This window comes from Argiope bruennichi, chromosome 4 (assembly GCF_947563725.1).
Source record: "Argiope bruennichi chromosome 4, qqArgBrue1.1, whole genome shotgun sequence".
NCBI classification, from domain to species: domain Eukaryota; kingdom Metazoa; phylum Arthropoda; class Arachnida; order Araneae; family Araneidae; genus Argiope; species Argiope bruennichi.
In genome coordinates, this window is record NC_079154.1 from 96,798,620 (window position 1) to 96,825,667 (window position 27,048).

The window sequence follows — 27,048 nt, forward strand, 5'->3', positions numbered from 1 at the left end:
TTGTGATTGTGAATTTTTATACTATTTTAGTCTGTTTTTTAAAAAGTGGTAGATTAATTTTTTTTAAAAATAAATAACTATTTCCTCAAAACACGCAAAAAAAAACCTTACATTTAATCAGATGAATCTTTTTTATCTGGGCCCTCTTGGGATCTCACTTTCTGACTTTCTAACTTCTTACACTAGATTATTTTAATTATTTTGTTTGATTCGTTATATAATTAGTTTTATGTAGCAAATTTTGATAAACTGACAAAATGTTTAATTACGCCGCTTTTGAAAAAAATGGTTTCAGTATCTCACATTTATAAAAAAAAATTCAAGGTTTAAATTTAATAAAAAATGTTAAACGAATTAAAAAAAAGTTTTTAAACACATCTAAATAACTTTTAATTATTCAATCGGAAATTATTTTAAACTACGAAGCAGTATTTTTTTCAGAGTTTTTAAACATAACGATATGACATCTGTAAAAGCAAAACGAAACCGCCCGAACAGGGACTCGAACCCTGGACCGTTAGGTTAAAAGCCTAACGCTCTACCGACTGAGCTATCCGGGCTCAAGACGAGAGTAAAACTAGAGTTTTAAAAACAAGGAGTACTTTTTTACTCTCATTTATAGTTTTTTTTTTTTTTTACTTTTTTCGTAGGTGATTAAAAAACAAATATATTTAGAGTTAGCTGGTTTTTCTCTTTCACATTTTTTCTTTTTTTCATTTTTGTACTGTTAAAATATGCTAGACACCGAAGAGCACGGAAACGGAAATGATGTAATTTTGTTTCCGAACTCATTCTTACCGAATGCAACTTCACGTTTCAACCGTAAATAAACTTATACCTACCTGTTCTTTATTTATGTCCTAATCTATGATTATCGCTAGTCGGGGGGGCCACTGAGTCATGTGGCATGTGTACAAAGTGTTTGATTGTCACAGATTCTTCTAACAATTTAATTTAAGAACAATAATTTCAAGGGTGAGTATGAAACCAAAATTTTTTTAAGTAAACAATTCGAAATACACTTGATGAATGACAAGATTAAAATATAGAAATATGAGTCGACAATTTAAATTCATTTCTTATTAACTCATTCATTGTCGCATTAATTTCAAATTGTTAACAGTTTTTTTTGTAAATATTTTGATTATTCAAACAAATTATTTTTTAGAGAAATCCACATAATAATTAAATCTTTAATGCATATAAGAAAATATTGATTTTCTCAGATGCAAATATATTGAAAATTATACTTGATATATATATAAAGAATAGAAAGTAGAATATTTTTCCTTTTCATATTGTTTTTCATTTGACATTCTATTTATTGCAGTTTTTTTTATTTAATTTCTTAATAAAGTGAGTTCATATTTTCATTAAAATTTAAATATATATGTTCTCATTTTAGACTGCTTTAATTGAATTCTTTCATTATATATTATTTTAAAAACTTTATTTTTTTTTCAGCTTTATAATTTTATAATATTTTTAATTTCTCTTTTGTAAATTATTTAGCATTTTCTTTTGGTAATATAATAAATTCTTTTTGTAACAGCTTTTGTCAGCAGATATCTGTATTATTTGTTTTAAATTTCTGTCTCAAAAACAGTTGATTGAGAGTTATTATGTGAATTGTGTTTTTGCATTTCAATCATATGTTCAGATTTATTTTGAAACAATGTCTTTATAAAATTTGATTCAACTCTATTTTTGAAAAAATTAAATATTTACAGAGTTAATTTTAAAATATTGTTTTTTTAGAAAAGATTTGAAAATTTTATGTAATATGAAATGTTTATGATACCATTAATTTGATATATGTAATATGAAGTGCTTATGATACCATTAATTTGATATTTTCATGCTGCTTTTAGTATGTCATGAACTCAATTATATAAAATGTAAAATTAAGAGACAATTAGCAAATATATGGAAAGTTTATATTATTGCAAGAACTTGAAACTATCCTCTTATTTCTTTATTTTTCTCAAATTTATGTAGAAGAAAATAAAGAAAAATTATAAACTCTATCAACTGCTGATGCAGTTTTTCATTATCTTGTCATTTAATTAATTTTTTTATTATTATGTAAACAATAGTTTTTATTGCATAAAAATTATAGAAATTAATATTAAAATATTAAGTGATTTAAAATATTTCATTTTCCCCTCTTAAAATAAATTTTTAGAATAAATGTCTACTGATTATCCACTTGAAGAAATTGGGCAGTGGAAGAAAGAAAAGGTTCTTGGCGCTGGAGGATTTGGCTATGTTGTATTATGGAGGCACAAAGTTCGTATAACATTTTGTATTTATTTATTGTTTCATATGTCATTTGATTTAAAACCTGAATTTTTTTTAATATCATTTAAAAGCACTTTTCTTCTTCCTGATAAAAAAATATAGTTGTTATTCATTTTTAAGGAAATTAAATTAGGAATTTTATTCACTCTTTCACTTTACTTATTTATTTTTCTCTTCCTCCCTATACTTCAGAAGAATTTTTTTTTTCCACATTAAATGAAATAGTTAAATATCATGATTATTTACTAACAAAAAATATCCATTTATTTTTAAATATTATTAAAACATTCTAATAATACATACTGAATGGGAAATACATTTTTTTGGTATTCTTTTATTCCAATAAAACAATGCATTTAAGCAATGGTTATAAATGCAGTAAACAAGATTCCTGCTAATTTTCTGAATTGAATTTTGAGAAAATGGGAAACAAGTGTTATTGTTAGTTTTTTTAGAAACTGGAATCAATGATTAAATATAATCATAAATTTCAGAAAGTTTACTTTTTGAAGCATAGAAATCAGTCTAATATGCACTTACCTGAATCTGGAAGAGATTTAATCCAAATTTATTCAGATGCTGTTTTTGTTTGCTTTATATTTCTGTGTATATTTTGTTTAATTTAACTAAAAATAGTAAAAATATTGTTTTCTAGGTAACAAATGAAACAATTGCTTTAAAAGAATGCCGCTGGGGCCATGATCCCATGATGACACCCAAGCATCGTAACCATTGGAAACTGGAAGTAGATATGATGTCTCGTTTAAATCATCCCAATATTGTAACTGCTATTGCAGTTCCTCCTGAACTTGATGTTCCTTCCACTGAGTTACCTGTTTTGGCTATGGAATACTGTAGTAATGGAGATTTGAGAAAGGTTTGCTTTGGCTATAATGATAGTCATTTTGTATATATTTAGCCCAAATGTATGACAAAGAATGCAATTAGATAATAGTATTAATATATGACTATAAAATTTTAGAATTAATTATATTCTAGAATTGTTTAGTCATATGCTTGTTTAAATGGTATAACTAAGGGAAGGCATCCAGTACAAATTAGGGTGAAGTACAGGACCCTCGATATCATTATCAGCAAAATTGAGGAATCTGTTAATTGCATCTAGTATAAAGTAATTGCATAAAGTATAATTTTTTTTTATTATTTCTTGTCCTCTAGATCGATAAAAATTAGATTCCAATCAGTTAAGAAGTGCATAGAGATTGCAATCCTTTTTAAAACCTAGGATGTAATTTAAACTACATTTTTTAAAAAATATTTCTCTTATAAATATTGAATTTATATCTGTTGACCAAAGCCCCTCTGCTAAAGATCTTCCGGTCCTTTTAGAAAAAAGAAAGTATATTTATTAATTCCACAGGAAAGATAAAATGTTGTAGCATTCATAATGTAGTTTGTGAAAATTATTTATAAAGTATTATTCTTGTTTTCAAGTAAACAATGTTAAATTATTACAATTTAGAATTTCTGTAGAGAAAATAGTAAAGTATATAATCTTTGTTATTATTCGTATTAAGGTGTTTTTTTTTTTACTAATTCAAGTGTATTGTATAATTTTTTAAAAGTTGTTTGAATATGAGATTGAAGAAATGCATATTTGTTCAAATTTCTTACTTAAGCCTTTATTTACTGAATTACTTTCAGATTTTTAAAGATATGAATGATTTCATCAAACATCTTATAATATAATTTTCATTATAAACAATCACCTAAGTCATTAATTACATGGAAAATAGCTTCGGACTTTGAAGTCCTAACAAAACTTTTACAGAAGTGCTAGTTTGTTTACAATAATATCATTTTTTGTGGTAATTGATAATTTAAAAGATACAAAAAGTTAAACAATCATTTTTTCAAATAATTCTGTGTTTGATATAAAAAAATATATAATAGGGAAAAAGTAATGGCTTATTAAGTTTTAAAATAAGTAATTTTATATATGAAAATACAATTGATTTTCAATCTCCTAAGCATTCATCTTGGTATTACATCATAGAACTGTACTTTAAAGTTACAATGGGTCATAATGCATTTAAATTAATATAATGGAATGAGGGAACTAATAAAACTTGTGAATTCTATCAATATATAAAGATTAAAATCTTATTTTAAGTCATAATATATCAAATTATCTGAGCAAATGTAGTAAAACTTCAATAAAATAATTTGAAATATTATAAGATTTTTTATAAATTTTCCTGTGACATACCATTATTGTGCCTTTAATTGAAAAAGAAGCCATATTTAATATGTATTGTCCTATTATCTTTATTAATATTAAAAGACATGTTGAATGTGTTGTTACATTTTAGGATAGATCATTTGACTTTAAGTTATTAACATATTTAGCACGAATATACTTGTAGAACTAGAATGTTTACTTCAAAAAGATAAACTATTAAAAAATAATTCTTGCCATTATTTATAAATTTAGTTATTGTGCATTTTTTTAGGAAGAGAGTGTTGTAATTTTAACAAAATTTTTTTTAATGTTTTTAAATATTTGTTATAATTGTTGTTTATATTGTAGAAAATTAAATTTAGATGTATTTCACTGTTTTAGCAAATCTTTAAAACATTTGTTTTTCTTTCTGGATTAAATTTTACATGTGATATTTATTATGTGGGCCTGAACTATTTAAATGCCTTTATAATTTCCAAAGCTTTGGATACCATTAACAGTGCATTTCATGAGAAAATGGCAATTTTCCATATTTTAAAATTTCTGTTACTATTCTGATATAAATATATTAAAAAGTAATTTTTAATCATCTAACAAATACAGTTATTGTAATAACCGTTTGAAGCATGTGTGACTTTAATCATAATATATATCATTATATAAATCAGATTTTTTTCACCAAAGATTTTTTTTTATTCACTAAAAGCAATATTTGTTTGTGTTTGGTAAAAAATGCATTATTTAAAATTTATTTTGTTTGTGCAGTAAAGTTTTATATTAATAATATTGCACTTTTCTAAATCATAATAAATAATTTGTAAATATACTGAACAATAAAGTTTACCAAAAATTATTTAATTTTTAATGAATATGATCTTTAATGAATTGTTTTATTATATATCATTAGTTTCTAATCCAAGTTTTGGTTTGATAATTTGTTATTAATAAAAAAATATTTAACAATAGATGCAAAATATATTTTTGAAATTAAGTAAATATATTATAACATGTATGATGCATTATTGGTGTCAGGAACAGTATTCAGTTTGTAGATAATAAATGTACTTTTTTTAAGAATATAATTCTGAATAATTAATAACAAATGTATTTAATTTTGCTTTAATTTTTAAAAAAAATTTTTAGTTGTTGAACAGACCAGAAAATTGCTGTGGATTGAAAGAGAAACATGTGCGTTTAATTATGAAGCATATTTCCTCTGCTGTAAATTATTTACATTCCAGAAAAATAATCCATCGAGACCTGAAACCAGAAAATATTGTGATACAAGACCAAAATGGAAATGTAATAATTTAAAGAATATTTCTTAATATATCATTTTAAGTTTTTGTTTCATTTTGAATGTATTTCTAAAATAACGGTGTTTAATTAAAATGCTTAATTTTGATAAAAGTGTTTATTTTTTAAATGCTGATGTTTATTTTTTTTAATATAAAATTTTGTGTTTATTTCTTTTTCCCTTTGTTGCATCTTTTAATTCCCTTTTTCTGTTTAATTCTCCTTGTTTTTCCATTTCTCTTTTTGTATTATGTTATCTTTAAGGATTGTTTTTCATACTATTATTTGTACTATTCAATCACATACTGATACATTATATATTTAGTTACAGTATAGTGTCAAATCTCAATTTTCTGGGTTTTATAACAAAGGATATTTCAATAATTGAGATGTATTTTCCCTTTTTTAATAAATTCACTAAATTTTTCAATAGAAATTGGCATTTTAGCCAATTTTTATGTCATGAAGATTTGAAAAAATTCTTTCAACATTAACTTACTCAATCAAATATAATATCTATCTATGTTAAGATTTTTTAAATGTCACTAAGAAGTGATCTTTTATAAATCAAGAAGTTATTTAGGATGAGAAACAAAAACACTTTTCCTTCCTTAAAGCACTTCATTAATGAGAGGAATAAATTCCATGCATTTTGAACGAAAAGAAATTAAAATTTCAATGAAGTATGGTAGTAAAATTTTATTTTGGTGAAAGAGGGAAATTATTTTTTTAAATATACTTTTACATGAACATTAAAGAAAATGCAAAAGTAACAGAAAGAATCATTAACATTTGTAAATTTTGTTATCAAAACTAAATAATGTTAAAGGGATGTATTTCTGATAATTAAAAATAGAATTTTAAAAAATATTAATATACTAATACTTTTTATGTTTTCAAATTTGGGAACCTCTGTTGAAAAGTAAATCATGATTTAAATTTAGTCTTCTTTATTAACAAAGTTTTTGATTATTCCAGAGGATTACAGCCAAATTCATGTCTGGTAATCAAAGTTCTCTTGTATTTAATTGTAACATTAGTGAAATATATTGGAGTGGGGTTATAGAATTTTCCCATATATATATATATATATATATATTCTATTACTATGTAGTTAGCCCATTTATGAAATTTTTGTATTCAAAGATGATATAAATATTTATAAAAAAAGTTTAGTTCTCCCAATTGAATTTTTACGGTTAAACATTTGTTGTGTAAATAAATAATTTTTATGGAAGAAAGTGGATATGGCTTTAAATTTATTCCTTTTAAATACAAGTAATTGATTAGTAATGATTGTTTCACTTTATTCAAAGCTTTCATTTTATTGGGTTTTTTCTATACTTATATCAATATCATTTTTTTTTTTTTGTATCAGCTAGAAAGTTTTTACAAAGGAATGAAATCATTTCTTTAAATATACTTTCCTATATACTTTTAAATTTTTATAAAATAATAGCACTTATGAAGATAGTAATCCATATCATACAATAATTCATTAATTAATATCAAAATTTATCTTTCCCAATATTCAGAATTTCTGTTTTAATCCGTATTGAATGATAATATTCCCTTGATTTTTTTTTGTGAAATATATATTCACTTAAGATACATAGCTGAAAGGAAGATTGCTAGATATATATTCATTTGTTCATAAATTCATGAATAAGTGTGCAAATTTGCTTGATTCTCAGCTGCATTTATATTTATTAAATGATAAATAATGTTTTAGAAAATACTAATAATCTTTTTGTATTTGTTTCGTGCACTTCATATAATATATTTCATTTTGAGGTTTTAATTTAAGTTTTCTTTTCAGATTGTTTATAAGCTGATTGATCTTGGATATGCTAAAGAATTGGATCAAGGAAGCTTTTGCACGTCTTTTGTTGGAACATTGCAATATCTGGTTTGTTCAGAAAATTTTGTTGTTATTGTTGTTCACTTTCCTAAAAAAGTGTTTTTCATGTTGATGATAAGAACAGATTAAATTTTTGAAACTTCTAGTTTTTCTGATGCAAATTTAATAGTTTTTTTAATAGAAGAAATTATAACTATGTTTTAATTACTAGTAATTTCTTAGGTGCCTTATTATATGTTGCATGTCTGTTTTTCACTGAATAAGATTTATTCTAATATAATCTGAATTTGTTATTTATATCATTGTCAGAATATCATCTAATCCATTGAATTAATACTCTAAACTAATGCCTTTGTTTAAAAAAAAATCAAATGTTATGACAAAATAAAAAAGAATAGCATTTATTCCCTTGAGTGATCAATATTGATATATAAAACATTTTTTTAGGCTCCAGAATTATTTATGTCTCAAAAGTATACATGTACTGTAGATTATTGGAGTTTGGGTCTTGTAACTCATGAAATAATTACTGGGTCAAGGCCTTTTCTTCCTGACAAATCCCCAGCTGAATGGTAAGAATTTTTTTTTAGCAATAAAAATTAATTTGAGCTGAAGTTAACAATTTTTTTTGTGACAGACAAAAACAAATAAATAAATAAAATAAATTTATTTTCCATCTCATTAATATTGATTTTTATGAATGAAGTTGCATTATTTAGCAGATATATCCTATATGTGGATGAATATACTATGCATTGCCATTTATAAGATCTCAATTGTTATGTGGGATGAACAGATAAATTCAATTAACCATTTTAAGTTGAAATTATTAATGGTTTTATTTTTATATTTAAAATACATTTCATCATTTTTTTTTAATTTTTTTTTTACTTACATTTTGTGTTATTTGAATAAATTCTTTCAGATCTTTCTGCCTTAGTAGAAAAATTGAGAATGTTCTGAATTCTTCAATTAGTTATTTGTATATTCTGCAGATTTTTATGTTATATTGCAAATATTTGAAATATTAATTATGTACAATTTGAATTTATTAAGATTATTAGAGTATTAGTGAAAAGTCAAATAATGAAAATGATTGATTGATTTCACATATTTTATGTTGATTGTAAATGTTATTAATAGTGTTGTTTGTTTAATAGTGTTTTCCTTTATTTTCAGGATTCCTATAATAAAAAGAAAAGACTCAACTGTAATTAGAGCATTTTTGGATGCTGACAAAAATATCATATTTTCTAATGAAATATCTCCTTTCCATCACATTTGTAGGTAGTATCCTAGCTGTGAAAAATTGAAATTTCTGCTAATTTTTTTCAATCAGTTACTTTTTTTTAATTCTTTGATGCAAAATAAAAATAAATTTGTTTATAATTTAATTTTTTTGTTTTAGCTTATTCAAATCAGATATGGAGCGATGGTTGCAATCTATGCTAGAATGGGATCCCAAAAAAAGGGGCCGATTTAATGATGGATCAGCTTTTGCCTTTTTGGAAGAAATATTTGATAAAAAGGTTTACATTTAATGAAATAATATTTATTGATTATATTACATAATTAAATTGATAACTAATAGTAAACTAGTAAAATGTGAAAAATATAAACATTTTATTTTATATATTTAAAATGTTTTTAATTTTTTTTTAAAGTTTATTTCTGGTGTAAAAGTGAAAATTTTGTAGTCGGAACCATTCTCAACTTTGTATTTGTAACTCAGATTTGTAAAAGACTTTTTTCTTTCTTAATTGTATTCTTAGGATTATAACTTTACTTAACCTGAACTAAGTTAATGGCCTTGCAAAATCTGAAGAAAAAAAAGTGATAGCTATCTTTCATGTCAAGATTTTCTTAATCATTCAAACTCTGTTTTCATTTTAATTTTTAAACTGTGCAGACTTTTATTTTCTTATGGTCATCAAAACATGGTATTATCTCATTCCTTTCTAATTCTATATAAATTTAGAATCTATACTTTCGTAAACTCTCTTCCTATTTTCTGTTATTCTAGTTGGTATTTTGCATTGCCCTTATCAAGGCTTTTGTAAATAAATCTTGATAATAGTTGGAACTTGGACTATTTCTTTAATATCATGAAGAATTTAAAAAATATATATACTGTTAGAGAATTCCATGCCTGATATTCTATGAATAAAACAATGCTTTACATATATCTGTAAGTAGGGAGATGGTTTCTAATGAATGTCTCATAAATCAAGTTTTCATGATTTTTTCATTCTTTTATAAATTTTATTATTTTATTTATTACATTAGTGTTCTCAATAATGGATGAGCTTGACTGAACTTCTTAGTTATAATATTTTTTTAGAAAAATACATATCATTTTAGAATATCTCATTTAAAGTATAAAAAGTTATTTTTTGTGAAAGAATTTTTCAATTATTGTTTTCATAATGAATTGATTTTAATAGATTTATATGCATATACCAAATTTATTCAGATTTAAAAAATACTTTAATAATAAAAAATTATATTAAAAGATGCTTGAAATATATTTTATACATGGTAAAATATTAATTAATTTTTTCAAGTGCTTTCTTTGTACATTTTAAATTATGTTTTGATATAAACATGATGGAAAATTTTTGGGTCATGTTCTGTTTTTACTTCAGTGTCAGCATTTGTTAGAAATAATGTGTCTATTCAGATTGACTAACAATTTGTTAAATTTATGAAATATCGTAGAAAGTAATATATTTTTATTCTTAATCTTATAAAAGTTAACTTAATTTTTTAGTAATGACAATTTTCAATATCAGTTTTATTTTTTGTCAAACCAAAAAGACAGCCTGTATTTTGCAATAGAAATGTTGGATAAATGCAGAAATAAAAATTATATATAAATTTTTCAATCAAAGCTATGAAAGCTTATAAAATTGAAAAAATCCTACCTAAAAAATATGTGGGACTGTGTCGATATGCATGTACAAAGGTGCTTAATTTGTTTTGGCTACGGTACTTAAAAATGGCTTAATTTTTAAGCACTTTCTGTCACTACACACTATGACCTATTGTAGGTTGTCACTACACACCCTATTTATTATAGTATCAAATAACTGATAATTTTGCCCCTTAAAATACTTAGTTGATATTATTCCTTTTTTAGATCTCTTTGGTGTTTTGTGTTGATACTTTGAAACTGTACAGCTTCCTTGTTAATGAGACAATGTCTCTTGAGGAATTTTATAAACAACTTGAATTAGATTCAAAGATTCCTGTTAATCAGCAAGAAATCTACTTTCCTGATGGACGCACACCAAATCCAGAAAAAGGAGCCATTCAATTCATGTCTGATATGGTGAGCTCTCATTGTTTATATAATTTGTAATTTAAAGTTTTCCAAAATTCTTAAATTAGCTTCTTTTTGCTGAAATTATTCATATCTTTTGTTGTTATCAATAATAATTTTTATTTAATATTCTTATTGTTGCATTTAATTATTTCCCTGTATGATATTATTATTTTTTATGAAAGGAAGAAGAGGAGTTAGTTATTTTCCTGTTTCATAAGAATGAATCATCTTCATCAGTGTCATCTCTTTCATCTACTGTTATACCCAATGATGTTGAAAATATGATGCGCAATCCACATGATAAAGTAGATTATCTATCACAACGAAGTGTTTGGTCTCAGGCGGTGTTCTTGAGTCATCAAGAGTTTTCTCTTGTCAATCGTCTTGTTCAAGCTTTTAAAGCAAACCTGTAAGTTTCACTTCATAATTTTTTTTATGCATTTAAATTGCAATATCTTTTTTCCGAGACTTGCACTTTTTTCTCTCCTATCAAATATTTGTAAAATTTGTTCTAACCGAATTATTAATAGCTAAAATTTAATTTTTCTCTAATGTGGAATGACAGATTATTTTTTTTTATTTAAAATATATAAAACTTTTTGTAGGAAGGCAAAATTGAAAGCTTCATGTGTTTCTCAAAATTTATTAAATACAATATATTGATGTAGTTGGGGGGGGGGGATGAATATGCTCTTAAATTATTTTCTAAGTTGTTTCATTCTATCAGTTAAGAAATTTTAAAGTTAACAGCATGGTGAGTTTGAAAAAAAAAGAAAAAACTGTGAGATAATGCAATAAAATAATCAGCCTTCACAATCAATATGTTTTCATATATTTCTAAGAAATTTTATGATTTATTGTCATAGTTTATATATTCATTTGGCCTGGTAATTTTTCTTTCAGAATGAATCTGCTTACCAAAACATCCTATACTCGAAAGTGTATTTCCAGAATGACAGCTGAAATGAACAAACTTTTAGCAAAAAGTGCTCTTTTCAAAAACAGGTAAGTGTTTATGGCTTACATCTTATTCTCATCAATTATTTGCTTCAAAGCATTTATCGAAATTTAATTATATCCTTTTTTTTAGTCTAGAGCAAGATATTAAAAGCTATGAGAAACAATATGAAAACGGTGGTTTTTGTAAGTAATAATTTTTCAAATTTTTACTGTAATTTTTAAAGTAGATGGTTTAATTTGGTGGTTTAAATCTTTGATGAATTTAAAATATTTTCAATACTGTGAAATACATGCCAGCTTTTTAATTTGAACTAAAATTTCTTATCTTTGATAGTTTAAAACTATAATGCACATACCTGCCAAATAGTCTTCTTAGACATCGGCTTGTTTTTGCTAGTACTAGTACAGTTTTTTTTTTTTTTTTTGTCTAGTACTTAGTATTTTTGTAAGTACTAAGCAATCATTGCTACTAACCATCTTTTATCACCCTCCTGCTCCATTCCCATCATTGCTTGTTTTATTTCATGTCATGATAGAAAACAAATGCAGAAATTTTGTATAGATTACAAATTAAATTTTTATGGAAAACAAATCTGCTTTTGGTTTTCACTTTACAAAGAGCAAATCTTATACTCTTATACAAGAGGGCACAACTTTAGAAGAAAATACATCTCATATAAAAATTTAAAAACTTCATTAATTGTTTTATCATTTGTTTATTGATCCAGTTTGCCAAGTATTTAGCTATGCAATTTCAAAATAAAATAAATAATTGCTAATTAAAATAGCTGTGATCTTCACATTGATGATGCATTTGTGCATATTTTTGTTATATTAAAATTTATTTTTAATTTTTTTTATTAACTTATCTGATTTTACATAACATTTTTCCAATACTTTTAGCCTCAGAAACTTTATCTCAAGATTGGAAAAATACTTTAGAAAATCTGAAGAAAGTAGATATTTTAGTAAGTAAGAGCTTTTAATTATACCTTTAACTGTATCAATTTCATACAGTGTTTATTAAATTTATTTTTTCCAGTTAGTTAAAAATAATTTGAATTAAAATTTTCTACTATATTATATATTTGTGAAATATGTGCTTAATTAATATGATATAATATAACTTATTACTTTGCACTTCTTACTTGTTTAGTATATTTTTTTTCTTCGTAATTCTATAAGGTATCTTATATATAACTAGTGAAAAAGTTATGACATATATCTTTCTCTCTCTTTGTTATTTATTATTATTATTATGTTACAGAGGCAAAAGATTGTGAATCTTGAAGCTTGCACTTCAAGTCTTTGTTCACAGACCATGGAATTACAGAAACTACCTTATGCAAGATCCAAGTTAATTACAGCTTTGGAGGATGTGTAAGTATTTTTTTCTTAAATTATAAAGTAATAAATGAATCCTTTCATTGAAATGCAGGTGAATAAAAAGAAAATTCTGAGCATTTCATTTGAGTTGAACATATATATCTAAATTGCTCCTGCTAAAATAATTTACTGTTCAAATTCTTCTCAAATATAGTATCCATATTTATGAATGAGTTTTCATAATAGAATTACTTTTGTTTGAAAATCACACCAGAAGTTGAATATTTTTGCATTAGAATTTATAAAATTTATAAAGAAATTCTTTTTTTTTTCCTCTTGAAAAATTTCATATTGTGTCTATTTGTCTTTTTTTTTTTTTTTTTTTTTTTTAATTTATGACGATTATAAAGTGGCATAGCATTTGTTAATTGCAATATACGTGATTAAAAAAAAAAAAAACTGTTCAAAATTTCTAAAGGACAAACCACTGGGCTCAGAACTATTTTTACTGGCTTTAGCAATCATTTTCTATAAGTGTAATTAAATTATGGATAAATGAAAAATTTCTATTCTAGAGTTCCCTTTTGAGAAATTTTTTTCTATTCTATTTTGTCGTTATAGTCATTTTTATATGTAATTCAAAATATCTTTCTTGATGAATTGAATGTATATATGAATGTATGATTGTATGAATGTATATATTGAAAGTATATTTTTTCTGGGTTAAATTTTGAGTTTATTTCTTTTTTATCAGTTTATGCATGTCCTTTGTAAATTTTTTATGCCAGTATTTGTTTCTTCAACATTTTTTCAACAACAATAACAACAGCAATTCTTCAACATTTTTTGTATTGTTTTATTTTGACAATGTTTTTAAACTTCTGATTTTTGGTTTTTTTTAAATTTGAATATCACCTCTATTTTAATTATGAATTTTTTTTTCAAGTAGTTACAAATTCTTTATGGAAAAATCTAAACCAGTTAAATATTTATTTTTATTAGTACATTTTTATTTTGACATATATTTAGTGAAATTTTTATAACTTAGGCATCAGAAAATATTAGAAAGCTATGCTGAGTTGCGAAAACGATCTTCAGGTGTGTATTTTTAATTTTATTTTAATTTTTTAAAAAATGTTATAAACTTGAAATTCAAGAATTTTTTAAAATTACATGTGAGATTGAAATATCAAATTAATTTTATGTATTAGTTAACATTTATATACTTTTATTTATAAAATTATTTCAAATAAAAATCTGCATTAAAATTCTTTAGTATTTTTTGGGGTCTTTTACATATTTTTGAAATGTAAACTGTACTTTCAGACTAAATTAAAAAACAAAAGAAGAAATTGAACTGTGTTTAGGAATTACTCAGAGGTTTTGAATTATAAGTTCTATGCTCATTTTTTAATTAATTTTAAATGTAAAAAATATTATTGTTTTCGTAATGTAGTGTTTTCCGAGTGGTTTACATAACAGTTAATCCTTTTGGAAGTTTTATTTTTACTTCATAAAAATTGTGTTAAAGCATTGCTGTATGAACTTTAGAAATTTTATGCTTAAAACTTTGGGTGCTTTCATGTAGGAATTTTTAGAAAAAATATAAGATATTAATCTTTTGTTTTATTTTTAAAAAATGTTATTTCATTTGAATTCACTTATATATATATATATATATATATATATATATATATATATATACATTTGTTGTTTAGTTATTATTTTATATATCAATTAAAATGATTATTATTTGGCTTTTTATATTATTTTTTTCTTACGCTGCAAAATCATGAAAGAAAAGAAAAGAAAAAAAAATTTCCATATATCTTTGTTTATTAGTGACACAGTCTTGGCAGTGTTTCATAAACTGCATATTACCTGTTAGTGTTTTGTAGAACAATAATGTAGATCCCAAAAATTTCATTATGTTGATGTTCCCAATCAAAATTTATTCGGAGCATTTCATAATGTTTACTGAATGGCTATTTTTAATTGAGCTGCTTTTTATCTCAATAATTTCTGCTAATTATTTATTTTCTGGTTTTTATGATTGCAACAAAATTTGTATCATGTAAGCATTGTTACAAAAATATTTTTCATATGAAAAGGTGTTTCAAAATGGAAATTTTGATAAAACTTTTTTTTGTATTGTATTTTGTTACCTAATTTCCAGTTAGGTATAGAGAATTTTATGGGCTGTCTTAATATTTTTAGAGATCTGATAGTTTACTTACATGACTTTTAGAAAAGGGAATTGTACATTTTTAAATACTTAAAGTTTAATATGTATTTCCAACCTCATGTCCTTTCATAACAGACCAACTATATTTTTTCTTCTTATATGCATGACCCATGCACTAAATTTTTTGGAAAAAAAAAGTTTTTTTTTATTATTATTATTATGAATACATATTTTTCTTCTATTATTTCAGTTGCAAGCAAATTGCTATTTCCATAGAAAAACTGACGTTTCAGTTGCTTTAAGTAAAAATATCTTTGATTCATAAAAAGATTTTTGCATTTTGCGATTTATTATTTACAGTAGTTATTTTATTTTTCAAAACTATTGTTTTATAACATACTATTCACATTCTTTGCCTGGTTAGCAACATTATTTTTTTTTTTTTTTTTTTTTTTTGAATTCAACATGAACATTAAATATTGCTTACAATTTTTATTACAATCTTATGATGCCAAAACTGGATTTTATCTGTTGATTGATTTTGATATTTTTGTTGCTTGGCTTTTTATTTCTTTCATTTTTTTATTAAATTCATTTATTTATTTAATTAATTTTTTCAGATGAAAGAAGAATTCCTCATGATAACACTGAAATTGTTAGATTATTGTGTTTATGTTTGCAGCACAGTCATACTCATACCCAAGAAGTTGTCTCTCACATTAAGTAAATATTCTTATGTATATATATCAACAATAAACTCTCCCTTTTGTAACTTCTTGTATTGTAAAGTGAAAAAATTCAAAAGATCACATTATCTATTTAAAGTTTTTAGTTTCTGATATGCTTTCCTGTAAAAAAAAGCTACTATTCAGAATGATAGTTACCTACAGTTATTCTTTTATTTTAGAACCATAAAGCAAGTCAAAAGAGATATAGATGATTCTCTACCACAAATCAACAATGTTCTTAAAGAAATATCTGATTGGGATTTTCAAATAGAGAGCTGGCAAGCTCGACGTCAGCAGGCTCTCTGGAAAGTTATTGATGCCCTAGTATGTTGAGTAAATAAAAGAAATTTATGTCAGAATTTTAAATTGAATGTATGTTACTTCTCATATTTAAAGAAGAAATCTTTATTTTTGTTTCTTGTTTCCAAAATTTTACAGCTTGAAAAAGCTCACAATGTGGAGCGATCCATTTCACCTCTGGAACTCTCAAGTTCTCCACAACCTACATTATTGAAGAAACATAGTAATAGCCCTGGATCTTCCTTGCTTTCAAAAGGTTTGACAGATGTGGGAGCTCGAAACATTCCAGATTCACCCAGATTATCTACACTTTTGAGAACACCTCCAATTATCACACCTCCTGCATGGCAAAGTAAACATTTTTTTTCCCTCCTAAGTTTTAATGTTTAAAAATTTTCTGTATTCTTTTCATAACCAAAATATATTATTTCTATTAAAAATAAAAATGAGTATGTATTTGTTGATGTTCTACTGGCCATACCATTAAATCTAAAACTACCAAATTTGGTACATACATGCTTTGGAGGGGGAGAATTTGTGCCTTGAAGAGAATATAATTTGCATGAAACTTGAAAAAAATTCAAGAACAAGAAATTAAAAAAAAAACTTTAAAAAGAAAAATATTTAATACAGAATGAAATTGGATCAACTGAACTAGAAAATAGGCAATGCTTAATAATGAACATAAATATTGCCATACAACTGCACTGGCTAGAGCATATGTCAACCTTTTATGGCCACTACAGGATTATACTGAAATTATCTGTAATGATCTTGGTGCAAATCTGGAGTAATTTTTTTAAATTTTAATTAAAAAAGAATTAAGTAAAATTCTGATACTTTTGTCAATAATTTCTTTTCAATAAAAATGTTAGCACTAAAAAAAAAGAATGGGTTTTCTTAAAATTCCCATAATTATTCTTTTAATAATATTAATTTTGTTGCTCAGTTTCTTTTTCTAATTTTACTAAATTTTCAAGCACATTTTTATACATAATTTATAACAAAACTTTTATTTTGCTATGAAATTTTTAAAAGTATAATTTTTTTATATTAAATATTTATTTTTGTGCTTCTCTTCCATTGTTCAAAGTTAAGATGATATTTTAATGCATTTTATTATTTTTATTTCATCAATTTTTCTGTGAAATCTTAAAGTCCTCTAAGATAACAAATTTGTTTAGAAATATTTTTGGTATACTCAAAAATTATAATTGCTGATTGTTAATTCTTTTAATTGGTAAGCAATTAATGCATATATGTTATGTCAGTTTAATATTGAGATCAATTGCATGTTTGCATGAGGAGTAAGAAAGTAAAATTGATGCTGAAAACATGCAATTAGATATTAGGTAACAAGGCCAGTTATTTGATTCCTTTAAAAAACGTTCATGTTGATAATGATCAAAACAGACACATGGCTATTAAAAAAAAAAGAACAAGAAATATCTATCTGAATTCGAAGTTAACTTTGTTAAGAGAATTGTTAATATTAAATTATACATAAGAGATTTGACTAATATTAAACAAAATCAGTAATCTGGATGTTCAGTCTAATTGCCCAAATCATTTACTTGATAATATGCAGTTCAATTTTAAATCGCTTTAATCCAATAAATTATGAAGTGTTTTTATTATACTATGTGCTGTAAAAAAATAAATTATCTGACAATGCTAATTTCAATAGTAGTATTATAAAGAATATTTTTGGATTAATTATAGTTTTGTGAGATATTTTTAAATTGTAATGAGTAAAACTGTTATTATTATTTTTTTTATATCAAGAACAGAATGTAAATTTTAAAAAAACAACCAGTGTGTGTGTTTAAAAAAAATCCTACTTTAGTATCACTGTTATGTACTTTAAGTTGAAAGATGATGTCTTAATACTTATTTGTCCCTAACTGAAAATAAAAATGAACCAAACAAAATTTACTTAAATTCCTATAATTGAATACAATGAGAATCATCTGAAATTCAAATCATATCTTTATAAAACTAATGAAAAGATTAGAATAATAATTGAAACTTTTGTAATTTAAAAACTTTCTTTTTATTTGTTGTCAACTTTGTATCTTATGTTTATTTTTTATTGCACAAAATTTTCAAAGTTGATTATCTTTTCAACCATCTGTCATAAGATTTTAAACTGTTTACAAAAAAAAAAAAAAAAAAAAAAAAAATCCAATATTCAGTCTTTTTCTTTCCTTTTTGTTTTATATTTATATAATTTTTGAAGTATAGACTTCACTTTTTTAAAGGTGATTTTTTAATAATGACTTATTTGTTCTTTATTCTGCATTCCCACAGGTAGACTTGAATCACTGACTCTCAGTTCTTCATTTTCAAATGGTGATGGGGCTCTTCCAAAGATGAGGTTCAATCCTACTTCTATGACAAATAATAGTATGGCTTCTTTGTCAGAAATTTTGACAAAAACTACAGAAGATAGTAGACGTGTCAAAAGAGAAAATGAAACTCTTGTAGAAAGGTAAATTTTTATAAAGAATACATAAATAGTATGTTGTAGTAACTAGTAAGGATTTATATTCTGTCAAAATTCTTTTGTATTAAGGTACAGTTTGTATTCTTCTCCTTCCCTGTCCCAGTTTGTGTTTCTTTAATGATTTTAGTCATACTTATCATTAAATCGCTTAATGATTATTTACAATCAGTTTTATGAACATTATAGAATTTTCCTATTATAAAATTTTCTCATCGCTAATATTACTCAAAATAATTCAATAAATTTGTTATCTTAAATTCAGTAAATTTATTTGTTGGTCAATCAATTTATTAATATAAAAAATATGTATTTATTAATAAATTATACTTTACATATATGTTTGAATATTTTTTTTTATTTCTTGTGAGTTATAATATTTTAATTACTTAATAATTTATTGCATTAATACCACTTATATGAAGTATTTAATAATTTACACTTTTACTGCTGACTTTTTAAAAATTTCTCTTGAAAAAATCTTTTATGTAGATTCTTATTACTGTTATGTGCTTTTGTTGTTGGGAAAGAAGTTATTTTCTTTAAAAACAATTATAAATAATTGCAACCAACAAGTATTTAGATTTCATATTTGTATCTACAAAATAATTTTAATTTTTTGTATGACTATTGAATGCTTATAATGCTTATTAGATTTGGCATTATCATTGTTCTTTATATTACCGATTCATCTATGAGGAAATTTGTTTTATAGCTTTCAAAATCTGATGGAAGTTTTGAAGAGTTACCAAGAAGACCAAGCAAATCAAAATTAATTTATTATGATGAATGAGTTTTTATTTATGATTTCCAGTGTCATTCGTTATTCAGTATATAATTTTTTTCCATTGAGCTTTTGTATCCTTAAATTTTATGATACATTTGTTTTTCAAAGAGCTTTTCATTTTTTAATCCTCCAAATGGGTAATTACCTTGATTTATAATTGCATTCAAATTTTAACAATAAACTTTGAAATATACAAGCTATACTCTTGTTTGCATTGATCTAAACTTTGACATTAAAAAAAAAGTTGTTAAATGCAAATTTTTTAAAAAAAGAAATGCTTGAAAAAAATATAGTTTCTCTCAAATATAAATATGTAAATAGAAACTTTTCCCTGGGCTGTTAGAAAGATTAAAGAGCCATACAATCATTTCTTATTCAGAATTTGTATTCCTTAAAGATACAAAAATGAATTGGATGATGTATTATTTACCTATTTTAAACAAGGATTTCTGCTATTTTCCATTTCAAATTTGATTTTAATGAATTTATTTTCAATATATTCATTAAGAATATGTTATTTTTTTGGTAGTAACTATTAAAAAAGTTATATCTGTTTTGAAAACTGATAAAGATTATGCAAATATTGTTAAACTCCCAACTCCCCTGAATTCTTATGAATGAAAATTTTCATTCTTTCCAAAACCTATAAAAGTTATTACAGCCTGTTGGCATAAAAAACTGCTTCAAAATTTGATTCCATTGAATAATTTCATTCACTTGTGAGCACTTACATAATAAGTTTACAATTTAGAGTCAAATTTTCCACATTTTTGTGGAATGGACTGTTTAAATTTTTTGTGTTTTTTCAGGGATTGATTTGATGATTTTGGCTCCCATTCAAAATAATAAAACACCCCTTTTAGCCCTCATACGGTTTTGGAACTAACAAATCAGATCAACCACAACCCTATAGTAATACTTTTATAATCAAAATTATGTTTTAGTTATCCTTCACAATAAAAAATGACATACATAACAATGCATACTGATATGACAGCCAGTTTGTCAAGAAAATATTTATATGATTTTAAGCAGTTAATGCAGAAGGAAAAAATATTTTTGAATTATTTTTTACATATGAAAATCATTTCTGTTTTTGCTCCTCCAGTTTTTTTTAATTTATTTATTTAATTTGTAGATTTTTAATTAAAAGATATTATTTTAAAAATGACATAAATCTTTTGATTTTTAGATGTTTTAAATTTGATATTGAAGATAAGTAATAATGACACATGAATAAGTACTAGACTATGTTATGGTTGTGTTTATAATTGATAAATTTATAATTTTAAGAGTTTGAAGTTTAAAAGAATTCTTATAGCTGAAGTTTTTAATATCCTTACCTTGTTATATTTAAGCATTTCTTTGATAATTTTTATGTGTGTAATTTTCAGTTTATTCTTGAAATATTTTAATCTAGTGAAAACATTCAGTTCTCAAATCTGATAAAAAATTAAGTTAGTCGTCCCCCCACCTTCCTTCTATAAATTTAGTTTAATACTACAGTTTGGAACATTGTTACTTAGTTGTAACTTTGGTAAAAATATTAAAACCTAAACATTTTTTTAAAATTCTTTTTTATTTTATAAAGTGATGTGCCAAAATATGTTGTTCTAACAGGGTTGTTGAATGTTTTTTCACGGTTGACTTTTTTCTTTATGGCTATTCCATTTCCAACACATTTCTATTTCATGTTGCTAATGATCAAGTTAATGTCCATTGTGAATGAATAATGTCATTCCTATATTATTATTATATAGGAAAATATATGCGCTGTGAAGTTTGTGAAGTACAAAATGATTAATTATATCAAATTATACTATAGAAATATTTTTGAAAAATTTGCTTTAAAAAATAACTTAGTTTCCATCTAATTTGTATAGCCGTTGATTCAGTACAAAATATTTTTTAATCAGAAATTTAATTATAAAAGTGAAGTTGTTTAGCTATTTGTAGTTAATCATGTACTCTGTTATCAGTCGTTGAGGATCTTTAACTTTATTTTTTGTAGGTTTTTATCTTTTTTTTTTTTTCGGAATTGTTATTTTATTGAAATGTATTTGAAAAAAAATCAAAGCACTACTATATATTATTAATAATGTGAAATAAAAACTGAAAAAGTAAATTAATTTTTTTAAAAAATTGAACAAATTTTTCATAATGTTTATTGAATCTCTGGTTGTTTTATTCGATCATCTGAAGTAAATGTTTTATTCGTATAAATACTTATAATATCTTATTACAGAACCATACAAAGCTTTTTATAGTTAGACTTTGCATAGTGGCGAAACAATATACCTAATAATTTGTGAAGATCTTTTTTTCTTTTCCATATAAACACTTTGATGATGATGTCAGCAAAGGAAGAATATTTTGATATTCATAAGTTTCAGAAGGATTTAATGCTTAGATTTGTGTGGAAATATTCCTATTTTTGAGAATGTTATCTCTGTTACATTCTAATTATATGCTTAGAGAATGTAACATCTTCATTCTTTTGCTAGAATTTATCATATTTGTGATTAAAAGAAAATGGTGATATTTAAAATCTATAATTACATTCCTGTTTTGAGCATACTTCTTTTTTCATGTTGCATTTCACACTTATCTTAAAATGTCATATATTGGAATATACACATATATTCTGTTAAAAATGTATGCTTTTTTTTAATTGATAAAATATTCTTTTTATTATGAGTGCTTTAACTTTCTATTTTTTTTTTAAAGAAATTCTTTGTTTGTAATATTAATTGCTAAAAAAATTACATGTTTTTTTTTGAAAAGGAAAAAAAAAAATAATAATAATTTGCAATCAAAATATTCTTTTAGTTATATATTTGATTCTATAAATTAACGAAAGTTCAATTTAGTAGTGATCCTTTTCATTCCTTTTTTTTTAAATTATAAATATGCATTTTAAAATTTTCTCTCAGTTTTCTTTATAAAAAGATCTTATTGTTGTAAACATTGTTATATATATATTATGTGTATATATTTTCTTGTATATTATGTACAGCCACTGATTTTCTTGTTAATGTATCAGGAAATAAAAAGGATTTATTTCAGAAATATTTTGAGTGTAGCCTTTTTTCTCCTCCTCTTCTACATAAATTTTAAACTGCACAACTTAGTTTGAATCCATATTAAATGTCTTAGACTATAAAGCATATGATGAAAAATTAAATATGATGATGTGTCTGCTTTGTTGAGATTATAACATTTTTACCATTGGACAGCTGTAGAAGTTGGAAAATAAGATACTAGATTGAGTGTTTTGATTTTATTTTAATTTAGAATTAAAAAAAATGCTTTAAATATATTGTAAAGCTTCAAAGAGAAATTTTAAAATGAATAAAATAAAATAGTTTATATTTTTTCCCTTCATTTTCTATTTTTAGTTTGTATCACTCTAAATAAAATGTATTATAATATTATATATTATTGATATAGATTAATATAATTGTAAGCAGTCGATGGTATTATTGCTTCATTGAAGATTTCGTTATCAATTTATTTTATTTTTTTTCTAATCAGGAGTGGATAAGTTATCCTGGTTATTTTCTATTGTTCTACTAAGCTGTATGCAAAATGCCAGGGAAGTTAATTATATATATACAGATGTAAATCTTATTTACATTCACTTACTCTTTCACATATCATTTTTTTTTTCTTCCTTATCTTCTAATATTAACTTCCATGCAGATTGTATACTATTTGCTTGAAGAGGAGGTGCCTAGCAAATCTTTTGTCAGCTCTGAGCTATAGCTGCCAAATACAATGACCTGACTTCCCTGAAATTTACAATAAGTTTTTATTTTAATATCTCTTATCATTATTGCTATATAGAAAATTCTTATTATCTCCTAAATATGAAATAGATGAACAGAGTGCAGTTATTTTTATAATTCATTCTGCTAATGCAAATGCATAAAAAAAAATAGAAATTGTAAAATTTTTGTATATGAACTAGCTGACGTTATTAAGAATACAAATATTTCAAGTGAAGTATTTATAACATTTTTAATTTTATAAAACCATTTTTCATGCCAGCAGCTTTTGTTGATTTTATCTGGCGCTCTTCCATATCGTCTGATCTCTCAATCATTAGCATTTTTCCCTTCTTATTTTGAACCAAATGACTAAGTTTATTAATCTTTGACATTCCACTTTCCTTCTCTGTCATTAACTATAACCTCAACAGAAGTTTCTTCATGAGATGACTTTTATTGTCATATCTCAAAAATCCATTCTCTTCCTTTTGGTGTTGTATGCCTAGCCAGAAAAATATCGCATAGTGATTTCTACTTTTTTTCTAAAAACAGGGCTCATTACACACTGATTAAGATCATCTAAAGATTTGTAAAAATTAAATATAGTGTCGCAAAACAGTATTTAAACTAATTTCTGGGGAAAAATAATAAGTTGCTCTTTAAAATGACCCATAAATAATTTTCTTGCGATAATCAAATGGAACAAAACACGTCGAAAGTTTGACTTATTTTTTCTGTTATTTAATTAAATAACTTATAGTACAGTTGACATAGAAATGGACATGAGAATGGCATGTACCAATTTCATGTTGTTACTGTTGACATTCCTTTAATAGACAAATATTCATAGATATTTTTAATTTTTATATGTAAACATGTTCAATAAAATGAGTGAATAAATAATTTGATTAATTGATGTTTTTCAATTGTTTTCAAAAAAATAAATTTAACTGTAAATGAAATGGCGATCGATATTCCGTTGTATCTTGTACACTTCTGGAAGGGACCTCCTGAGGGGCATATCTTCAGGTGTGACGGGTTTCATGATCCCTAGGTATCTTAATGATCTGGTCTGAATTCCAGATTCTCACCCCTTGATAGACAAATATGGCTCTTATGCAATAAAGCTTTAAAAAAAATAATGAGATAGATTGCTGAAAAACGAATCAGTATTGTATGTCGAATCGGAAACAGCACCTTCACACTATAAATTGTATTGAACAACTGCAATAATTCATGGAATCTCCATTGGAAACAATTAATTGCGAATTGCATCGGTATACCTGCCTGGGGGAGCAAGGGGGTGTAAGTGTCCCGGATGCCGGTATTTAGAGAATGAAAGAAATAAAATGTTAATGCATTTATGTCATTATTTAAAGAAAAATATTGGGATAAGGCGGTAGAATATCATGGCCCAAAAGCCACCGGGGGTGATAAAATTTTGTGCTCCGAGCGCTACTTACCCACGTTTTCACAAGCGAATTGCTCGCAACGTTAAAAAAAAAAGAGAAAAAAATTAACTGATTCCACAGATCTGTGGTGAAAGCTTATAAACCAGTTATCAGCTATGCTACCCGAGCAATTGCTTTTGTATCGTGGTCATGTTACTGGACTGTGAACGTTAAGGTCCCAGGTTCTATCCTCGCTCATTCCAATAAGCCACATTGGTGACCTCGGACGATGAACCTTCAACCTTCGTAAAGCTGTTGTGGCGCCATCTACCCGCAGCAACACAAAGTCGCCAGACTCACTTGGCGCAACAGCATCATCAACCACTCACTCACACTTGTTCGCCATAACGCTTGGCGCTACTCAGATGGGTACAGACACATAAGACTCAGCAGCTAATACATAATACATTACAACACAACAGCCATATCGTTAGTCTCCCCTTCGACTCACTGGAGGGAGAGTCTGTGGTGAAAGCTTATAAGCCAGTTAACAGCTAAGATACCCGAGCAATTGCTTTTGTATCATGGTCATGTTACTGGACTGCGAACCATAAGGTCCCGGGTTCTCTCCTCGCTCATTCCAATACGCCACAGATCCATGGTCGAAAATTAGAAAGTCAGTCCAAAGATGTCACTTGAATAGTTTTACAACAGATTGCAACTCTAATACCTGTGTGCCTTATTAAAACATAAACATCTGTAATACCCCCCCCCCTTCCCCCCATGAATGTTTAACCCTCTCGATTCCAGCAGGGCGATTTGAGAATTTACCCTATAACATCCAAGTGGGGCGGTTTGGGGCGGCTACTAGCCATTTTAGGGGAGATGGGTATTAAAAGCGGCTACTCTACTAAACATTCCAGGTGGTACTCGTTATCTTCGACAATCGCGACTTTTTCACAGTAGTTCCCCTTGTGCCTTAAGGCGGAAAAGGTTGAGGAGGGATTCAGTAAATAGGTTGTTGGCGTATATTTTGTATTTTGAAAGGGTTTTAGTTTCTATTTTCATGTGTTAGCTCAAAATTGGAAAGATTTTATGGCCATTTATAAAAGAAATTTTCCACTGAAGTGCTCTGCTAACGATGAATGATATATAATGATACCGACACGCTGTTTATTTTTCGGATAAGCCTCAGAAGCTCTTTTCAGTATTAAGATTATTGTAATGATATAAAGACAAACTATTGCATTGTCACTGCAGCCTATTCACATCGCAGTTTTCTCACAAAATGGGTAGCGACTCTTGTTACTGTAGATGGAAGCAGTTTTACACTCCAAGCGTCTTATTCTGTCATCAAAGGACTGTGGAATTTCTGAGGCCAAGTACAAACTTCAGCTTTCAAAATAGCAATAAAAGACCAGAAAAAAATTGGGAGTATTCTTTATTTTCCCCCTTCACATAGTGAGATAAGTTATATAAATACTGAGTTCCTTTTTCAAATGCCATTCTGAAAATTTCTCTTCAGTTGTGAATTTCTACTCTTTATTTTACGTACTGTGAATCGGGTTTTTGGATTATCAGAGTAATTTTTTTATTGAAACGCTTATTTTTTTTTTTTTTTCATTATGAGTAAAAGAAATCGTGAACACATTGAAGAAGAAATTAAAGCACTTTTACTTGCTTCTGATGAAAATGACTGTGATCTATCAGCGAAGATGATGGTTGGCCAAAAAAATAATACTTTAGCTCAGCTCTCGTTTACTCTAAACAAAGAAGCAGGAGATGAAACTAATGAGGATCAGATAAACGAGAGAGATGGAGATGAGGAGTCAAAAAATTTTATATAATTTACTTATTATCAAAAATCTGCAAATGATTCCCTCATGCGTAAATTTGTGGAAATTTAATATGAAACTTCCTTTCAAATTTTTATCTTGACTTAATAATATAGAAAACATCCCATAACGTTTTAAAGGCAGATTCTCAGCATGACAGTTTATACTAAAAACGCAATATTTATGACGAATGTAATAATAAATGTGTTAAATCTTTATGTTTAGTTAATGAAGAATGTAATAGTGATGAATGTTTTAGTAAAACGTCCAAGCTGAA

General features: G+C 25.4%; 1 protein-coding gene, 1 long non-coding RNA gene and 1 other non-coding gene across 3 annotated transcripts in view; 1 reads left to right on the forward strand and 2 right to left on the reverse strand.

The window, feature by feature from the left end:
* Positions 1-487: 487 nt before the first annotated feature.
* Positions 488-560, reverse strand: Trnak-uuu (transfer RNA lysine (anticodon UUU)). The gene has a single exon. It is a non-coding gene; the product is annotated as a tRNA-Lys (tRNA).
* Positions 561-767: 207 nt separating this feature from the next.
* On the forward strand, positions 768-22,467 carry LOC129966871 (inhibitor of nuclear factor kappa-B kinase subunit alpha-like). Its single transcript, XM_056081475.1, has 20 exons — positions 768-975; positions 2,186-2,289; positions 2,957-3,178; positions 5,648-5,806; positions 7,620-7,709; positions 8,109-8,233; positions 8,841-8,948; positions 9,070-9,190; positions 10,801-10,992; positions 11,169-11,395; positions 11,890-11,991; positions 12,077-12,129; positions 12,850-12,914; positions 13,214-13,326; positions 14,321-14,370; positions 16,078-16,180; positions 16,365-16,509; positions 16,624-16,837; positions 18,796-18,976; positions 19,704-22,467. The coding sequence occupies exons 2-20, from the start codon at positions 2,191-2,193 to the stop codon at positions 19,762-19,764; spliced, it is 2,430 nt and encodes an 809-aa protein (XP_055937450.1). The 5' UTR covers positions 768-975; positions 2,186-2,190; the 3' UTR covers positions 19,765-22,467.
* Positions 22,468-23,299: 832 nt separating this feature from the next.
* LOC129967044 (uncharacterized) overlaps positions 23,300-27,048 on the reverse strand; it is a 49,709-nt gene continuing 45,960 nt past the window's right edge. Inside the window, exon 3 of the long non-coding RNA XR_008784342.1 lies at positions 23,300-23,566. This is a non-coding gene — a long non-coding RNA (uncharacterized LOC129967044). The remainder of the gene's footprint in view (positions 23,567-27,048) is intronic.

Excerpts from the sequence above, each read along its gene's own strand:
- LOC129966871 (XM_056081475.1), top strand. The coding sequence starts at position 2,191 with ATGTCTACTGATTATCCACTTGAAGAAATTGGGCAGTGGAAGAAAGAA. Across the intron at positions 12,130-12,849 it reads ATATGAAAACGGTGGTTTTT|CCTCAGAAACTTTATCTCAA; the intron begins GTAAGTAATAAT and ends CAATACTTTTAG. Across the intron at positions 14,371-16,077 it reads GTTGCGAAAACGATCTTCAG|ATGAAAGAAGAATTCCTCAT; the intron begins GTGTGTATTTTT and ends TAATTTTTTCAG.